Source organism: Marmota marmota, unplaced genomic scaffold, assembly GCF_001458135.2.
Source record: "Marmota marmota marmota unplaced genomic scaffold, marMar, whole genome shotgun sequence".
NCBI classification, from domain to species: domain Eukaryota; kingdom Metazoa; phylum Chordata; class Mammalia; order Rodentia; family Sciuridae; genus Marmota; species Marmota marmota.
The window spans coordinates 1,301,822-1,317,714 of NW_026000102.1; the positions used below are offsets into that span (position 1 = coordinate 1,301,822).

At 40.1% G+C, this 15,893-nt stretch overlaps 2 protein-coding genes across 13 annotated transcripts in view; one reads left to right on the forward strand and one right to left on the reverse strand.

The window, feature by feature from the left end:
• The window catches only part of Masp2 (MBL associated serine protease 2), a 13,445-nt gene extending 6,977 nt beyond the window's left edge, over nt 1–6,468 (forward strand). For 2 of the 4 annotated variants that reach the window (XM_015501393.2, XM_015501397.2), the window contains 4 exons: nt 928–1,006; nt 3,114–3,248; nt 3,747–3,821; nt 4,986–6,468. In XM_015501393.2, coding sequence (XP_015356879.1) covers nt 928–1,006; nt 3,114–3,248; nt 3,747–3,821; nt 4,986–5,746 — 1,050 coding nt within the window. In that variant the 3' untranslated portion in view covers nt 5,747–6,468. Of the gene's footprint in view, nt 1–927; nt 1,007–3,113; nt 3,249–3,746; nt 4,088–4,985 lie in introns of those variants that run through there. The other 2 variants (XR_007340774.1, XM_015501394.2) reach the window with 2 other exon arrangements.
• LOC107155506 (TAR DNA binding protein) lies at nt 3,469–15,073 on the reverse strand. Of its 9 annotated transcripts, XR_007340777.1 has the most exons (8): nt 14,795–15,070; nt 12,861–13,024; nt 11,954–12,094; nt 10,826–10,996; nt 9,045–10,252; nt 8,029–8,062; nt 7,153–7,251; nt 3,469–3,867 (listed from the first exon to the last, which is right to left on the reverse strand). XR_007340777.1 is itself a non-coding variant. In XM_015501403.2 (6 exons), exons 1-6 carry the CDS (start codon nt 15,030–15,032, stop codon nt 9,129–9,131), a joined length of 915 nt encoding a protein of 304 aa, XP_015356889.1. In that variant the 5' UTR covers nt 15,033–15,073; the 3' UTR covers nt 8,332–9,128. The 9 variants fall into 9 exon arrangements, 2 of the variants coding, with proteins under 2 accessions (XP_015356889.1, XP_015356888.1); XR_007340779.1 differs by lacking the exon at nt 8,029–8,062; XR_007340775.1 differs by having other exon boundaries at nt 7,153–8,062.
• Between the last annotated feature and the right edge of the window lie 820 nt (nt 15,074–15,893).

Here is a 15,893-nt window from a genome sequence, read left to right on the forward strand (position 1 = left end):
CCCAGTATAGAAAAAAAAAAAAAAAAAAAAAAAAGATTCCCACCTTGTGAGCTCTTTCCTACAATTCCTTGACTATAAACTTGTTCAGTTTCTCACTTGATTTAAAAAAACAAAACAAAAAAAGACACCTTGAGGTCCTCTGAAGCATAAAGCTTCTGCCAATGCCACCCTCTTTGTGTGTGTGTGTGGGGGGGGGGTATCCTGGGGGTTGAACCAGAGGTGCTTTACCACTGAGCCACATCCCCAGCCCTTTTTGTTTTTTTGAGACAGTGACTCACTAAGTTGCTGAGGCTGACCTCCAATTTGTGATCCTCCTGCCTCAGCCTCCCTAGTAGCTGGGATGACAGGCATGCGTCACCAGAGCCGGCCATCCTCTTTCATTTTACTGTTTGGTTTTATTTCAGAAAGTCAAAATAGTTTTCCCTCTAAATCCCACTGATGGGAAAGCTGATTACATGCAAAGCTCATGACAATATTTCAGTAGCCTTCCTCTGGCTGATCTACTGGCCTCAGGTCAGAAAGACACACAGGGGCTCTGTGTCTGATCATGCCAGCCTTTCCCAAGCTTTGGACCACACACCTCGGGCACTTTATATAAAGGGTGAACTTTGAGTTCTAATGTGTTTTTGGATTACTGTGGAAAGCAAAAAAACATAAATCACTGCAGCAGAAATACCGATGCAGGTTTAGAGTTGAGATATCTAACAGGTGACCTAACCTAGCAGAGCTTTGTGTAGCACGTGCATATGCACCAGGCAGCTGGGTGTGCAACAAGTCCAAGCCCCCCGTGTGCCACCACACATGAGCTCTGTTCATGTGGCTGCCACCTCCCTTTTGTGAAGCACTGGAATAGGAACTGCTGTGGGGCCCAGCTCTTGGTGACTAGAGGATGTAAACAAGGAAATTACTGTCTGAATTTCTCTTTAGGGTGCTTTGCCCCTGAAATCATTCACTGCAGTCTGTCAGAGAGATGGATCTTGGGATCGACCCATGCCAGAGTGCAGCTGTACGGCCGTGTGGTGACAACTCCCTCACCTGCTGCTACCCTTACTGCTTCTGTCACTTCTCTGCCCCTCCCCCCAAACAATGGTTACATATATCAGGGCTTTGATTCAAAACTTGCTTCTCCTCCTCAGTCAGCACTTAGAGGCTCCAACAGCACGAGGTTACTAGGGAAAAGTCAAAGTGTGCTTTTTGCATACACTATACACACACACAGTGACATTGAGAACCCATCACACCACCCAGTGAGAGTATAATCACCATTATTGTTTTGGTGTGTATCCCTCCAATTACACATATCTCACATGTATGAACATGTACTTGCTGCCACATGTTGAGATGGGAGTCATTCTGTCCATATGTATGTACATAAACACACATATGCACACTCACAAACTGGGATAATGGTGCACCATTTTGTAGACTAAGAATCATATAAATTTAAAGAATCGTAAAAATAGCATTTCAATTGTAAAAATACAAACGTGTAAATTGAAAAAAATAAGGAATTTACAATGTACAGCAAAAGCATCTTTTGCCTCTCTCCAAACTACCACTGAGTTTGCGGGGTATACTGGAGGATGGAGCTCAGTTAAGAGCACTTGCCTGGCTTGCACGAAGCTGAGTTCATCCCCTGAAATGCCCTCCCCCCCAAAAAATTGGGTGGAGGGGCTCTATTCATACTTTTTTTCTTAATATATTTTAATGTGGTGCTGAGGATTAAACCCACTGTCTTACACAGGCTAGGCGATCGCTCTACCTCTGAGCCCCAGCCCAGCCCTATTCCTTCATTCTCCTGTTTTGAACATGCATTTCATTATGATGGCCTTGAACCAAATGGTGGCACTGTGCTTCCTCCTGGCTGGGACACCTTCCCTCATCTGCCTGACTTTAAGAGGCCTACTCCTGGATCTGTGTACAGCCCCAATCACTTTGGTGCTTTTACTTTATCCAATTTCTATTGCCAGAGTTTTGCTATTGTCAGGTGTAGATTTAAGTCTATATACCTTTTTTTGTGTATTTTTTTGCAAAGGTTTTCATAGAACAAATTCTATGGAACAAGAAACTTAAGTTTTTTTCTTTTTATAAATTTATATCTCCACCAATGAGAAAACAGTAAAGAGCTGGTCTGGGTTTGAACCCTGATCCTGCCACTTTTTGCTGTGCCCAGGTGGCAAAACACCAGTCTCATCTTCTCATCTAGATTGGCCCTGTCAAGAGCTGTAGTGACATTGAGGAGGAAGGTGGAGAACTTGGCACAGAGGCAGGCCCACAGCTACAAGGTTGCCAAAGTGCAGCTTTAATATCCCCAATAGAACTACACCAACAACTCGTGTCTACTGTGGAGAGATCTAGGACTTCAGACAAAAATCGCTCCATCTCGTTTGTATCACAAATTGGCTAGTGATGTCCTAAGCACTGTCAATTCTGGTCCACACTCAAGGGATGAAATGACGACCCTCAACACAACTGTTTTGCTCAGACTCCAGGTGGTCTAAAGTTCTGGTTGGAAAGGGCCAGAAGGCCCTGGGTTCATTGGCTTATCTTGACCCAGGCCTGCTGCTCTCCTCCTCCCAGAATGCTGCTACACGGCAGCCTTGTGTCTTCTTTCTGCACCAGGGATGGAGCCCAGGGGAGGGCTACCACTGAGCCACACCCCAAATCCTTTTTATTTTTTGAGACATGGCCTTGCTGTTACTTAGGGCCTTGTCAGTTTGCTGAGGCTGGACTCCAGTTTGTAATCCTCCTTAATAACCCGAGTGCACTGCACCTGGCTAGTCTTTGTTTCATGAGAAATAAGGAACTCCAAGTATTTCTTTTAGGGAAGGCACCGCCCTGATCCTCTCCTGGCCCAGCCATCTAATTAGAATCTGGACATGAGTGATGCTTTGAGATCACACTAATGTGATTCTTGCCACTTCCTAGAGATGAAATTCATAATACCAACCACATAGGGGAAATGCATGTGGTCCAGCCCACCTTCTAGATACGCTGCTAGTGGTCTTCAGAACTTTTCACTAATTTTATGGTTCTGGAGATGAAACTCAGGTCTCCAAGCGCCCTGCCACGGAGTCTACCCCCAGCCCTCCCTTCCCATATTTCTTCACTAGTGGTGGACTGTGGCCCTCCAGAGGAGCTGCCCAATGGCCGAGTGGAATACCTCACTGGTCCTGAAGTGACCACCTATAGAGCTGAGGTTCAGTACCACTGCACAGAGACCTTCTATACAATGAAGAGGAATAATGGTAAGAAAGGTTTGCAAAGTTGGGGTGGTGATATTTAGAACTTAAGCTTTCGTGTTCTGGAAATAAACTTTAACCAACATTTTTGGCTAAGGAAGACAAAAGATTAAAAGGCACTTCTCCCACCGCTAAGTGAAATATTACAGCTAAAGTGACTTTAATGTCAATTTGCAAGAATCTGAAAACAGATCTTATCTAGTAAATGACTACTACAAACACACAATATATTCCAAATGGTTTAATTTAACAAGTCAAAACGTTATCATTAAGCACTTGAGATCTTGATACATATTCAAGTTACACATCTAAAAGGTTTCCACTTTGCAAGCAAACATGGTAATGCAGAGACCTCCTATTTATGAAATCATGTAAAATGGTTAGTCAGACACCTCTACCTCCCACAGATGCTCAAGAATCAACATTTTTCAAGGGGGTATTCAAGCAAATGACAACCAACTTATACATGCAGTTAAACATTTTTGCTTTTCCAATGATTTGCAGGTAAATATGTGTGTGAGGCTGATGGATTCTGGACGAGCTCCAAAGGAGAAAAATCACTCCCAGTCTGTGAGCCTGGTAATGGACACATTTATACAAGATTCATAATTGACGGAAAGGAGAACTGGGTGGGAGACAATAAGAAGTGCTTTAGCTGTGGTAGGCAGAAATGAAACTTTAGCACTTGGCTCTTAGACCAAGTTATTATTTCCAAATAATCTGTTCTCATTATCCCCTTTCCACAGAGAGGTTGTGCAGTGCTGACTGCATCAGTCATTTGATTATTTTTGACCTTATAACTAGGCAAGCATAAAAAATTAAATGATTTTTTAAATTATCTTGAACCATTTATACATTTATAAACACGAGTTCTTCTGTTGTTACTTTTCTTCTCTGTAAAAATGCTATTAAAACCCAAAGCTAATAACTTCATTATTTCCCTAAGCAATTGTTTTCAATGACATCTAGGTTTTTAAACATTAATGCAATTTGCTTTTTTTAATAGTGCTTAATTTTTTTTAACCAGAATTGGCTCTAACAATAATAGTTGAGAATGATTTTTTAAAAAAAAATCTGAAAGGTAATAATATATTCATTACCCCTCTGTTATTTGGCTTAAATTGTTTTTTTTAAACCTATACTTGGCCGACACAACGTTTGTGAGTTTAATACAAGTATACTGCCTTAACGGGAAACATATGCTACATTAATGAGCATAATTAATCTGCAATAAGGACACAGTAAGATTCAGTGTTTGGAAGAATCAACCAGACCACAAATAATAATTCCTGACCCGAAGGGTCCTGGATGGTACTGGGATGGAACCTGGGGCACTCTCCCATTGAGACACATCCCAGCCCTTTTTATTTTCTGAGACAGGGGTGAAGCTGCTCAGGCTAGTCTTGGATCTCCTGAGTTGCTGAGATTCTAGGCATGTGCACTGCACACAGCTCCCCAAATCGTATAGACCAAATTCTTTTAGTAAAAAAAAAAAAAAAATTATTTCCAAAATTTAAATTTCACTCACAATTTCCTGAGGAACTAAGAAATACCAAAATTATTTACAACTTTGAATTGTGCTATTTTAGAATAGTCTTACGCACCTATGTAAGGAAACACTCCTACTTGTAGGACCTAATTTTTGGCTGACATTAAACACACAACCACCACCAAAGTGGTAAAAACTTGGAAAAAAAGCCCCACTGGATTTTTACAAAGTCTCTCTCACTGCTTCTTCCCCAGTGTGTGGACTATCAGCCCGGACTACAAGAGGTCGTATATATGGAGGGCAAAGGGCACAGCCTGGTGATTTCCCCTGGCAAGTCCTGTTACTAGGTCAAACTACAGCAGCAGGTGCACTTTTATATGACAACTGGATTCTAACAGCTGCTCACGCCATATATGGGCAAAAAGAAGAAGTATCTTCCCTGGACATTCGAATGGGCATCCTGAATAGACTATCGCATAACTACACAAAAGCCTGGGCTGAGGCTGTTTTTATACATGAAGGTTACACTCATGAGGCTGGTTTCGACAATGACATAGCACTGATTAAATTGAAGAACAAAGTTGTAATCAATAGCAACATCATGCCTATTTGTCTGCCAGGAAAAGAAGCTGAATTTTTGATAAGGACAAATGACATTGGAACAGCATCTGGTTGGGGATTAACCCAAAGGGGTTTTCTTGCTAGAAATCTAATGTTTGTCGACATACCAATTGCTGACCATCAAAAATGTACTGCTGCCTATGAAAAGCAGTATCCAGGGGGAAGGGTAACTGATAACATGCTTTGTGCTGGCTTAGAAACTGGAGGCAAGGATAGCTGCAGAGGTGACAGTGGAGGGGCACTAGTATTTCTAGACAACAAGACAGAGACTTGGTTTGTAGGGGGATTAGTGTCTTGGGGTTCTGTTAATTGTGGGGAAGCAGGTCAGTATGGGGTGTACACGAAAGTCATTAACTATATTCCCTGGATTGAGAACATAATTAATAATTTTTAATTTGCATGTGTTCAATCAGTAAATGAGTCATTTTTAGAACCTTGTAAAAGATCTTAGCAGTAATGTGACATAGCAGCTACCGCCCCCCGCCACCACACACACAAAATAACCCAAACTCCAGGTGACACTGTTACAGGTACTAATCCATTTAATAGTATAATGCCACCCTTACTTGTTGATTGAAGGGGACATAAACCATCACAGTATTACAATGACATTCACCTTCACCACCCCAATATAACTCACTGCTTAAGATGCATTTACTTACAAAGCCCACCTTTTCATACTAGTTGTTTGCATTTCTGCAAATTGCTTGTCTATTTTCCACTTGTTCTTACTGATCTCAAAGAGTGCTTTATATATTATAGGACTATGGGTTTTAGGGGAGCAACTTTGAAAAATCATTTTTCCCCCAGGTAGATAAGATGTTCCTAGCAATTGGAAATAACCTAAATAATGTTCAACTTCAGAATACTGTCTAAATCAAATCTGGTATTTCCACAAAATGAAATGTACTAGAAACAAGTGGTCATATTATAGATAAATCTGAAGTTTTTTTTTTTTTTTTCCCCTTTTCCTTAACTGAACACAAAATTCTCGGGCACAGGTAAGCTTAACAATAGACAAATTCTACCATAGCTGAGTAGACAGTTCTATTATTCAATTCAGAGATACTCTCCTGTGTGTAATAATAAAAATTCTAATTATCAGATGCAACTGAATTACTGTGTAACTTCCTACTGTTCCTACTATGGAAATACAGGTGCTGATTTAACCTTAAAATTTAATTTTAGTTGGCTATCCCTAAAACTTTTTATTTATTTATTTATTTTGCACTGCTGGAGACTGAACCCAGAGCTTCATGCATGTGAGGCAAATGCTCTGCCGGAGTAACATCCCCAGCCTTCTTCCCTAAAAAATTTAACAGTAAATATTTAATTAAGTTTTTCAATATAGTTAGTTAACATTATATGAAAATTCACTCTTGACTTTAGGTCTAATTTCTCTTGTTCATATAAAGTGTAATTTCTTGATAATCACTTTTTAAAGGTAACTTTCCAGCATCTTTGTCACATAGGAAAAAGAAATCATGTTTTTCCAGTAAGACTCCAGACACTAAACTGTGGTGACAATAAAATTTTTATTCAACTGTGGTTCAAAAAAATTTTTAGAATGAATGCATTTAGATGACCAAATAAGACTTTTAAAAACAAATCTTTGCCAAATAGTTTAAGTACTTCTAAACTTTAATTTTTTTTTTAAGGGTAGAATAACTACCCACTATGTAGTATCATAAACATGTTAAATAAAAGGCTACTCAACATTGAAAGCCTTCTATGACCAGCAACTAGCTTTAACAAGTGTAAATAAGGTATTAAAACCATGCCATCGATAAGTTAACTTACCCCTGGGCTCCTTGAAGGCTTGTCAGTTTAGTCTTTGGAGGTCCCCGAATACCATTTTAAGTGTTACCATGTTACTGCTGCTGAGTAATAGTGCAAGTGCTAAAATGCAAAATTCAGATGGTACAGGGTTTGGAAATCATGCAGATTCAGATGCAGAAAAATATTAAAACAACTCAAGATCCTTTTACAGAGGAAACTGCATAACAAAACAATGTGGCAATCACAGTCTAAAGGATGATTTCATTTATAAATGTTTAAAACACTCAACTTGCAAAATGACAAACCTATTTATGGTAATCTAAGTAGGTAAGGGCATCAGGTAAACTACCAACACAAAAACTGTCACATTCTTCCAGTTAGAAAACGAGATCCTTAATTCTCACAGGATTAGCATTTACATAAAAGTACAATAAAGAATCAATATATATTATTGCTTTTACATTCTTAACAATGCATTGTGAGAGTCTAATCTGAGTTCTGTAAGCGAGTTTATTCAACATTATTATACTTCCCTCCCTTGGAGGGCAAAGCCCACTTCACTTAACACTTCCACAGACAGACAACCCACCCTACTGGTTCTTAAAGCTATCAGGCTTCTTAATGGATTTCAGGCACAAGGTAATTTGTGGTTTCTTCTACTTTATCCCTATTGCAATTAATTCCACTTTTCAATCCCAAACAGAAAGGTACTGATAGTCCCTTCTTTTCAATTGATAGGCTTTGCTACAAAGCATTTGAAAATAATGTTTTGCCCACTCTCCCAAACAAGAATATTTTTAGAAGGCATTTCCCAATGGAGATTTATACAGGCCATGTAAATAGAACATCACCCAAATGCACAGAGGCACTAAGAAAAAGCTGGAGGGTACTGCTTACCATTTTAGGTGCGGTCACCCAGACTTATTAAAAACTAGATTAAAAAAAGAAAAAAGAAAAAAAGAAAAACTTTTCACTTTGGACAATGCAAGAACAAATAGCAATTAAGTCTGGGTATCAGGTGTCAATGCATGACAGGTGATGAATCCATTTGACTTGAGACAACTTTTCAAATAAGTTTATTTGAAGCAAAATAAACTACTGCCAAGAAACTTTATGAAAGTTCCATCTCAAAAGGGTCAAAAAAGGGGAATTAACTGCTATGAATTCTTTGCATTCAGGGCTGCAAAACAAAGACACATATTATTTAAATCAGTTTTATTTAAGAATTTCCAACATTGACAACTCTTATAAAAAGCATCCAAGCACAGGACACAGAACTGCAGCAAACAGCATTCTTATGGGTAGCTAACAGACATTAGAACTTCCACCCTTCTTTGAGACACCTGAGCTCACTGGTGAACTCTGCTTCCAAGTACTCCTGCAAAGCACACCACAAGCTCAGTCCATGTTCTCAACCCATCAGCTTCAGTTCACATTACCACACTTACATATCAGTAACAGAGGAGAACACACACCATACAGCATTCACAGCAGTTGACAAAGGGGCAGGGGAAGTACAAGTATCATTTCACTTAACACATTCAACTAACGTGGGTTATCTAAGAACAAAACTCACTTAAAGTCTTCCAACAGATGTGGATGTCCTTTGAATGCAAAAAACATTCGTACATTATTTGCTATCATTGCTCTCTGCACACTCTCTCACCAAAGCCACAGGATTGAGAGACACATCTCGCCAAGTTAAAAAATATCCATTATGCACCACCAAGTCTCTGCACGCGCTCTCTCCTTTCCTCGCTCATACTAGCCTTTCATGCCTCGGCACCACCATCAATCCCACACAAGGTTTCAAAAGTTCAAACAGCTTTCTGGTTCCAAATCACAGCCTTGCGTTCATAGCGTTGATACGACTCCATGAAATAAAGAGTAGCGGATAAAAATGGGACACCCACCGTCAAAGACGCAGCCTGTGCAGCGTGATGACGAATTCTTGAATGAGAAAGCATGTAGACAGAAGCATTCCTATGGCAGAATATTTACAGCACTACTTTCAATGAAGTGCTTCTTCCATAAACATTTGAAATGAGATGAACTGCAGAGATTAAATGAAGGCTTCATATTGTACTTTTGTATATGAGAGGAGACAAGTGTTAAAAAACAAAACCAAAAGAACCAAACACTGTGACACCATGATCTCCCAAAAGGAGATTTTCCTAAGGAAAAAATCCATATGGTGGGGTTCAAATTAAAAAAGGAGAAAAGAATGTAGTTCTAATCAATGGTTTCCACTTTGAACATGCAAAGAATTCACTTAACAAGTCCAGGGATAAAACATTACAGGAGAAACCTTTTGATATCAATTGTAGTGTGTTGGTTTACCAATCAGGCAAACAGCAATTCACTTTCAGCCACTCAATATTTCAACCCTTTATGTAACAAAACTTATAAAATTCCTTTAGCTCTTCCTCTTTTTCTAAAGAAAAATGTCAAAAATACTGCTGAATATACTCCACACTGAACAAACCAATTTTGAAAATTCTTAGTACATATGTATTTTACAATATACTTACCATGAGTTTAGAAAAATTTGAATTCCCACCATTCTAACTAACCAACCATAACCCACTATCTACATTCCCCAGCCAGAAGATTTAGAATCCATGCTTGAGCCAAAGCCTCCATTGAAACCACTACCTGACCCTGCATTTGATGCTGATCCCCAACCAATTGCAGCACCAGAATTAGAACCACTATAGGAATTATTTCCAGACCCAAAAGCTTGATTTGGCTCTCTCTGCATGTTGCCCTGGCTTTGGTTATTACCTGATGGGCCTGACTGGTTCTGCTGACTGGCTAACATGCCCATCATACCCCAACTGCTCTGTAGCGCTGCCTGGGCTGCTGCCATCATTGCTGGATTAATGCTAAAAGCACCAAAGTTCATCCCTCCACCCATGTTACTACCCTGATTGTTTCCCAAGCCAGCTCCACCCCCTCTACTGTTACCAAACCCACCCTGATTCCCAAAGCCACCTGGATTACCACCAAATCTTCCACTTCTCTCTAACTGCCTATTGCTATTGTGCTTAGGTTCAGCATTGGATATATGCACGCTGATTCCTTTAATGATCAAGTCCTCTCCACAAAGAGACTGGGCAACCTATAAAAAATAAAGGATGTAAACAAAGGAGATTAAACCACTGACTCATACCTCAAAATAGCAATAAAAAACTAGATTTTAAGCATAATTTATCTAAACTGGAGGAAAAATAAGTAATAAATACTCATTTCACCGAAACCTTCAACATAGCCTTTCAGCTTTAGTAAAGATAACAGTGGTAACTTTTTTCAAAAGATACATAACAGGGCCTGGGGGTACGGCTCAACGGTAGAGCGCTCACCTAGCACGTGTGAGGCCCTGGGTTCGATCTTAGCACCACATAAAAATAAATAAAGATATTGTGTCTACCTACAACTAAAAAATAAATTTTTTAAAAAAAATAAAAATAAATAAATAAATAAATAAATCACGANAAAAAAAAAAAAAAAAAAAAAAAAAAAAAGATACATAACATTCCTGAAGACCACATACTAAAAAATATATAAAGAGTATCTCCTTAATATCTAGGGCCTATGTACCCCACCCCTTAGAAAGTCAAAAACTTAGCTGAATGAAAAAAATTCAAGAGAAAATGCCTAATTAGCTGGGAGAAATTAGTAAGAAGAAAAATACCTGATCATCTGCAAATGTAACAAAGGCAAAAGCCCTGAATGGTTTGGGAATGAAGACATCTACCACTTCTCCATACTGACAGAAGAACTGCTGCAGCTCATCAGCAGTCATGTCCTCCGTACAGCGCCCAACAAACACCTTTCTGCTTCTCAAAGGCTCATCCGGGCTTTGCTGGTAAAATCAAAAGGAAAGAAAAACATCAGAAATATTTTATAAGCAATGCAAAGAGCATTATGGTAGGGATGTTGCCTTGTACAACAGGTAAATCATTAAAGGGTAGGCATACTACTTCTTACATCAGTACTTCTCTATCTTGTAAGCCTTTAACGAAGAATAAAGTTTTTTCTTTTTTTTTTTTTTGGTACCAGGATTGAACCCAAGAATGCCTAACCACCAAGCCACATCTGTAGCCCATTTTTATTTTTGAGACAGGGTCTCACCAAATTGTTTAGGGCCTCACCAAGTTGCTGAGGCTGGCTTCAAACCTGCAATCCTCTTGCCTCCGCTTTTTGAGCTACTGGGATTATAGGCATACACCATTGTGCCCGGCAAGAATAAAGTTTTACATTATGAAAGTATACTTGGATTTATGATGATCAATGAGTATCCTGGCACAGATGCTCCCATATGCCTTTATAACAGGATTAATGTATTCTGATTGACTTCATGTTTGAATGCATACTGTAAGAAACCTGACAGAAATAATAACAACAATATTTGGGATGGAGTATAAAGTCTGGGCTGGGGTAGGGTTTAGCTCAGTGGCAGAGCACTTGCCTAGCATGCTAAGATCTTGGGTTTGATTCCCCAACACCACAAAAAAAAAAAAAAAAAATTAAAACAAATTTTTAGTTTGGAAGAATAACAGATTAAATATTTCAAAGCAACATAAAATATTCAGCATGCATTAAGGTTCAAAGACTTCAACAAAGAAAAATATCAATTCACAAACACACCCTGCAACTGAACCCAGGGCCTCATGCATGGTAAGCATATGCTCTACCACTGAGCTACATCCCTAGCCCCAGCCATGACCTTTTCCAAGTGTACTTAATGTTTTATGTTAGTGTCTTCTAAGGAAGTTGATCAGCAAAATTCCCAAAGTATAAAGGGGAAAAAGTGAAGTACCTTAGAATTGGGGAGTTTACAGTCACACCATCGTCCGTCTATCATATGTCGCTGTGACATTACTTTCACCTGGGTTTCATATTCCGTAAATCGTACAAAGCCAAACCCTTTTGAATGACCAGTTTTAATATCTTTCTTGACCTGAAAAGACAATTGATATTTACTTTAACACAACGCTCATACCCCCAAATCAGAGTTCTCTGACAGAGAATTTAAATGATTTAATCAAATGAGATAGATAATTAAGATTTAAATCAAGTTAGTCTTCAGGTAAAACCAATAGGAGGGAATCCAGATTATGTTAATAGTACAGCAAAACTCATTTACACAATAAAATTACAACAATGTTTTAGAATGAGTGCAAATATAAATTAGATTTGGTTATAAATCTTAACTAATCAAATGGGAAAAGCAAACATTTCTCATCAATATATACACAACAAACTGAATGTCTGTCACCTACTTCCCTTACGTCTTTACCAACAGAATTTTTTCAGTTAGTTTAGTTTTTTTTTTTTTGATACTAGGGATTGAACCCAGGGGCACTCAACCACTGAGTCACATCCTCAGCCCTATTTTGTATTTTATTTAGAGACAGGGTTTCACTGAGTTGCTTAGTGCCTCACTTTTGCTAAGGCTGGCTCTGAACTTGTGATCCTCCTGTCTCAGGCTCCCAAGCCACTGGGATTACAGGTGTGTGCCACCTAGTCCAGCTAGCTTCATTTTTATAATATGAAATGCAATGCATGTGCATAAAGCCAAATTTCTTTGTGAGCATCCCTATGTACATACACTTTCTAACAAACGTTAAAACTCTTGTAACAAAGGAACAGTGCCACTAAAGTAGTAAGAATGCTACATGCTCATTCACTGGTAAAGAAAACTGCTAAATGAAGTAAAATTTTACCTGCACCATAAGAACTTCTCCAAAGGTACTAAAATACTCTTTCAGGTCCTGTTCGGTTGTTTTCCACGGGAGACCCAATACTATTAAATCAGATGTTTTTTGGACTGCTCTTTTCACTTTCACTGCCGATGAAGCATCTGTCTCATCCATTTTCCTTTTGTTATCTAAATAAAATTAGTAGACACCTTTTAGAAAATTTCACTTAGCTCTCCTTTAAAAACACACTACCCCTTATGTCTAGAAATGAGAAGCTAAAAGAAGATTCTAAGAACAACAAGACAATGAAAAGACGGCTAGGAGTAATGTCAGCTCTCACAGATAGAATGAAGGCACATTCAGGAATTCCCAAATTCAGGTTTTGTAATATCTCAAGACTATAATCAATGGTAGGTTTTCCCCCCAAAAACCATAAAAACTTCATTTTTGGCTAAATATATTTCCTTAATTATTGAAATGCCTAATGTATATTTAAAGGCTACATACTAATTTAACTTTAATCTCCATATGTGAATTTAAGGACAATTTTAATTTTCGTCTTTTCCAAACGTCCAAAAATACGCATCAATTTCATAAGAAAACCAGAGGTTATTATTAAAAGCCTTGGGTTATCTGGAAGGGGAGAACTAAGTGACATTTTTGAGGTTGGGTACTAGGGACTGAACTCAAGAGCCTCACACAAGCTAGGCAAATGTTCTAACACTGAGTGACACCTCTAGCTCTTTTTTTAAATTTTGAGACAGGGTCTTGCCAAGTTACTTAGGGCCTTGCTAAGTTGCTGAAGCTGACCTCCAACTTGCGATCCTCCACCTCAGCACCCCGAGTAGGTAGGATTACAAGCATGTACCACCTTGCCTAGCTTTAAATGAAATTTGGACACATATTAAATCTATAGTCAATAGTTCAAGAAACAGCCTCCTGAAACTTAGTTTACACCATCAAACATAAGTCAATGTCTTGTATAGTGACCAAGTTTGGTGAACTACTTTGTTACAATATTGTGATTTTTTGTGTGGTACCAGAGATTAAACCCGGAGTACTCTATCGATGGCTACATTCTCAGCTTTTTTTATTTTGAGAGAGATTTTGGCTAAATTGCCAACGCTAGACTGGAATTTGTGATCCTCCTGACTCAGCCTCCTGGGCAGACGGGACTACTGGGGTGCACCAAGGCACCCAGTCTGCAATATCAAGTTAAAAATAAAACTAACATAAATATTTATCAACTAGCATAAATTCATACTGCTAAATGTTCTTGGTATGCTTCTTAATCCTCATGGTTCCCCCCACTTCTTAATATTTTTTAGTTGTAGTTGGACACAGTACCTTTATTTATTTTTATGTGATGCTGAGGATCAAACCCAAGGCCTTGCATATGCTAGCCAAGCGCTCTACCGCTGAGCCACAAACCCAGCCCCATGGCCCTTTTCTTAGATTTATAATGTCAGTGATAACCAGCAGCGAGAATAAGACCAGAAGCTCAAAAATGGGACTGCACTAATTCAAGATTTGGATTACTACAGTTGATGTACATTTTAAGGGGGGGAGGAGAAGGGGAATAAGCCAGATAAGATAAATGAATGATGGAAGGACAATAATCAAACCAAAATACTGGGGCACTTTAAGAGAATCAATTTACAAGACTGATAAAACTGCAAGACATTAGAAAGTCCCTAAATATGGCATTCACTTAGCAATGCTTACTCAGATAACTGATTAAATACATAGTTTTCTCTGGGAAAAAAAATGTTCTGTAATTCCCAATTTGCACTAATTTAGACTTGTGGTCTTCAAAACTAGTCTAACAGTGAAGTATGTGGATATATACTTGGGTTATAAGAGACGTTCTGCCATGAATAGAGGCCATGATCTAACACTAGGGACAAGACACAAACCCAACTAAGCATCGGCAATTTGCAAACCAAAAAGTAACAAACCTTTGGGATAGTTGACAACGTATACCAGGTTTCCCCAACCAGCATCAGGGGCATGCAGAATTCCTTCCACTAGGCGAACACCTCTCATACACTGGGTCACTGGATTCCTGTAGCGCAGCCCACATGCCCCTGGAAACTGGGCTGTAACTGTGGACAGCAGCACTGTCCCATCATCTTCTGATGGTATTTCAATGGGCTCATCATTCTCATCTTCCGTTACCCGAATATATTCAGACATCTTTTCTTACTTCTCTTAAAGGGAAAAGAGAGAGCGAATGAGCAACAGTCCCGTCAAAGTAATTACAGTTAGCTGATAACACCATCCCGTTACTGTTCCGACTTCCAGAAGAAACTCTTGCTCTTTTAATTCCCACACCTATTGGCTACCCCCGAAAACGGCGGCGAAGGCAAGGATGTTGCTTTCCTATTAAAATTTTGATGCCTCCCTCAACAGTTCATTCATTCAGTGCTCATTTAGTAAGAGCTACGCATCGGGCGCTGAAACTGTAACTGGGTCCCCACGTGGCACACTGGTTACAAAGGCGGGAGTAAGCAAGAGGAAGAAAGTAAACAAGTAGCTATTTTATTACAACCGTGAAAGTAGTAAATAACCCTGAAGGCGCGGGAGAACTTGAATTTGGCCGGGGCTCGTACGAGTGCGGATCAAGGCAGACTTCGTAAGAAGGCAGGGCACAAGCCGGGCCTTGAGACTGCAGGGGCAGGGGGCCAGGGGACGCGAACAGGGGGACGGTCCCTCTCTGTTCCTAATTTTGGGGCGGCTCTCCAAACTTGAGCCGCAAGGACAGCGGCGACAGGTCCTCCGTGAAGTGGGCCGCCGCCTCCCAGAAGCCAGTGCGTGCAGGCCGAGGGAGGAGTTCCCAGCGCGGCCCGGGCGGCGACGCAGGGGCACCAGGCCCGAGCAAGCACCGACTGTCCCTTGGCGCGAGGTGCCGCAGGCACAAGTGTGGCCCGGGCCCCGGCGCAGGCCGAGCCGCTGCCTGCGGCTGCTCGGCACCGCGGGGCCGGGCATCCCCGCTCCGGCGCCCGCAGCCGCCCGCGCCAGGCCCTAACGACGCTGCCGCGCGAGCCCGCTCGGGCA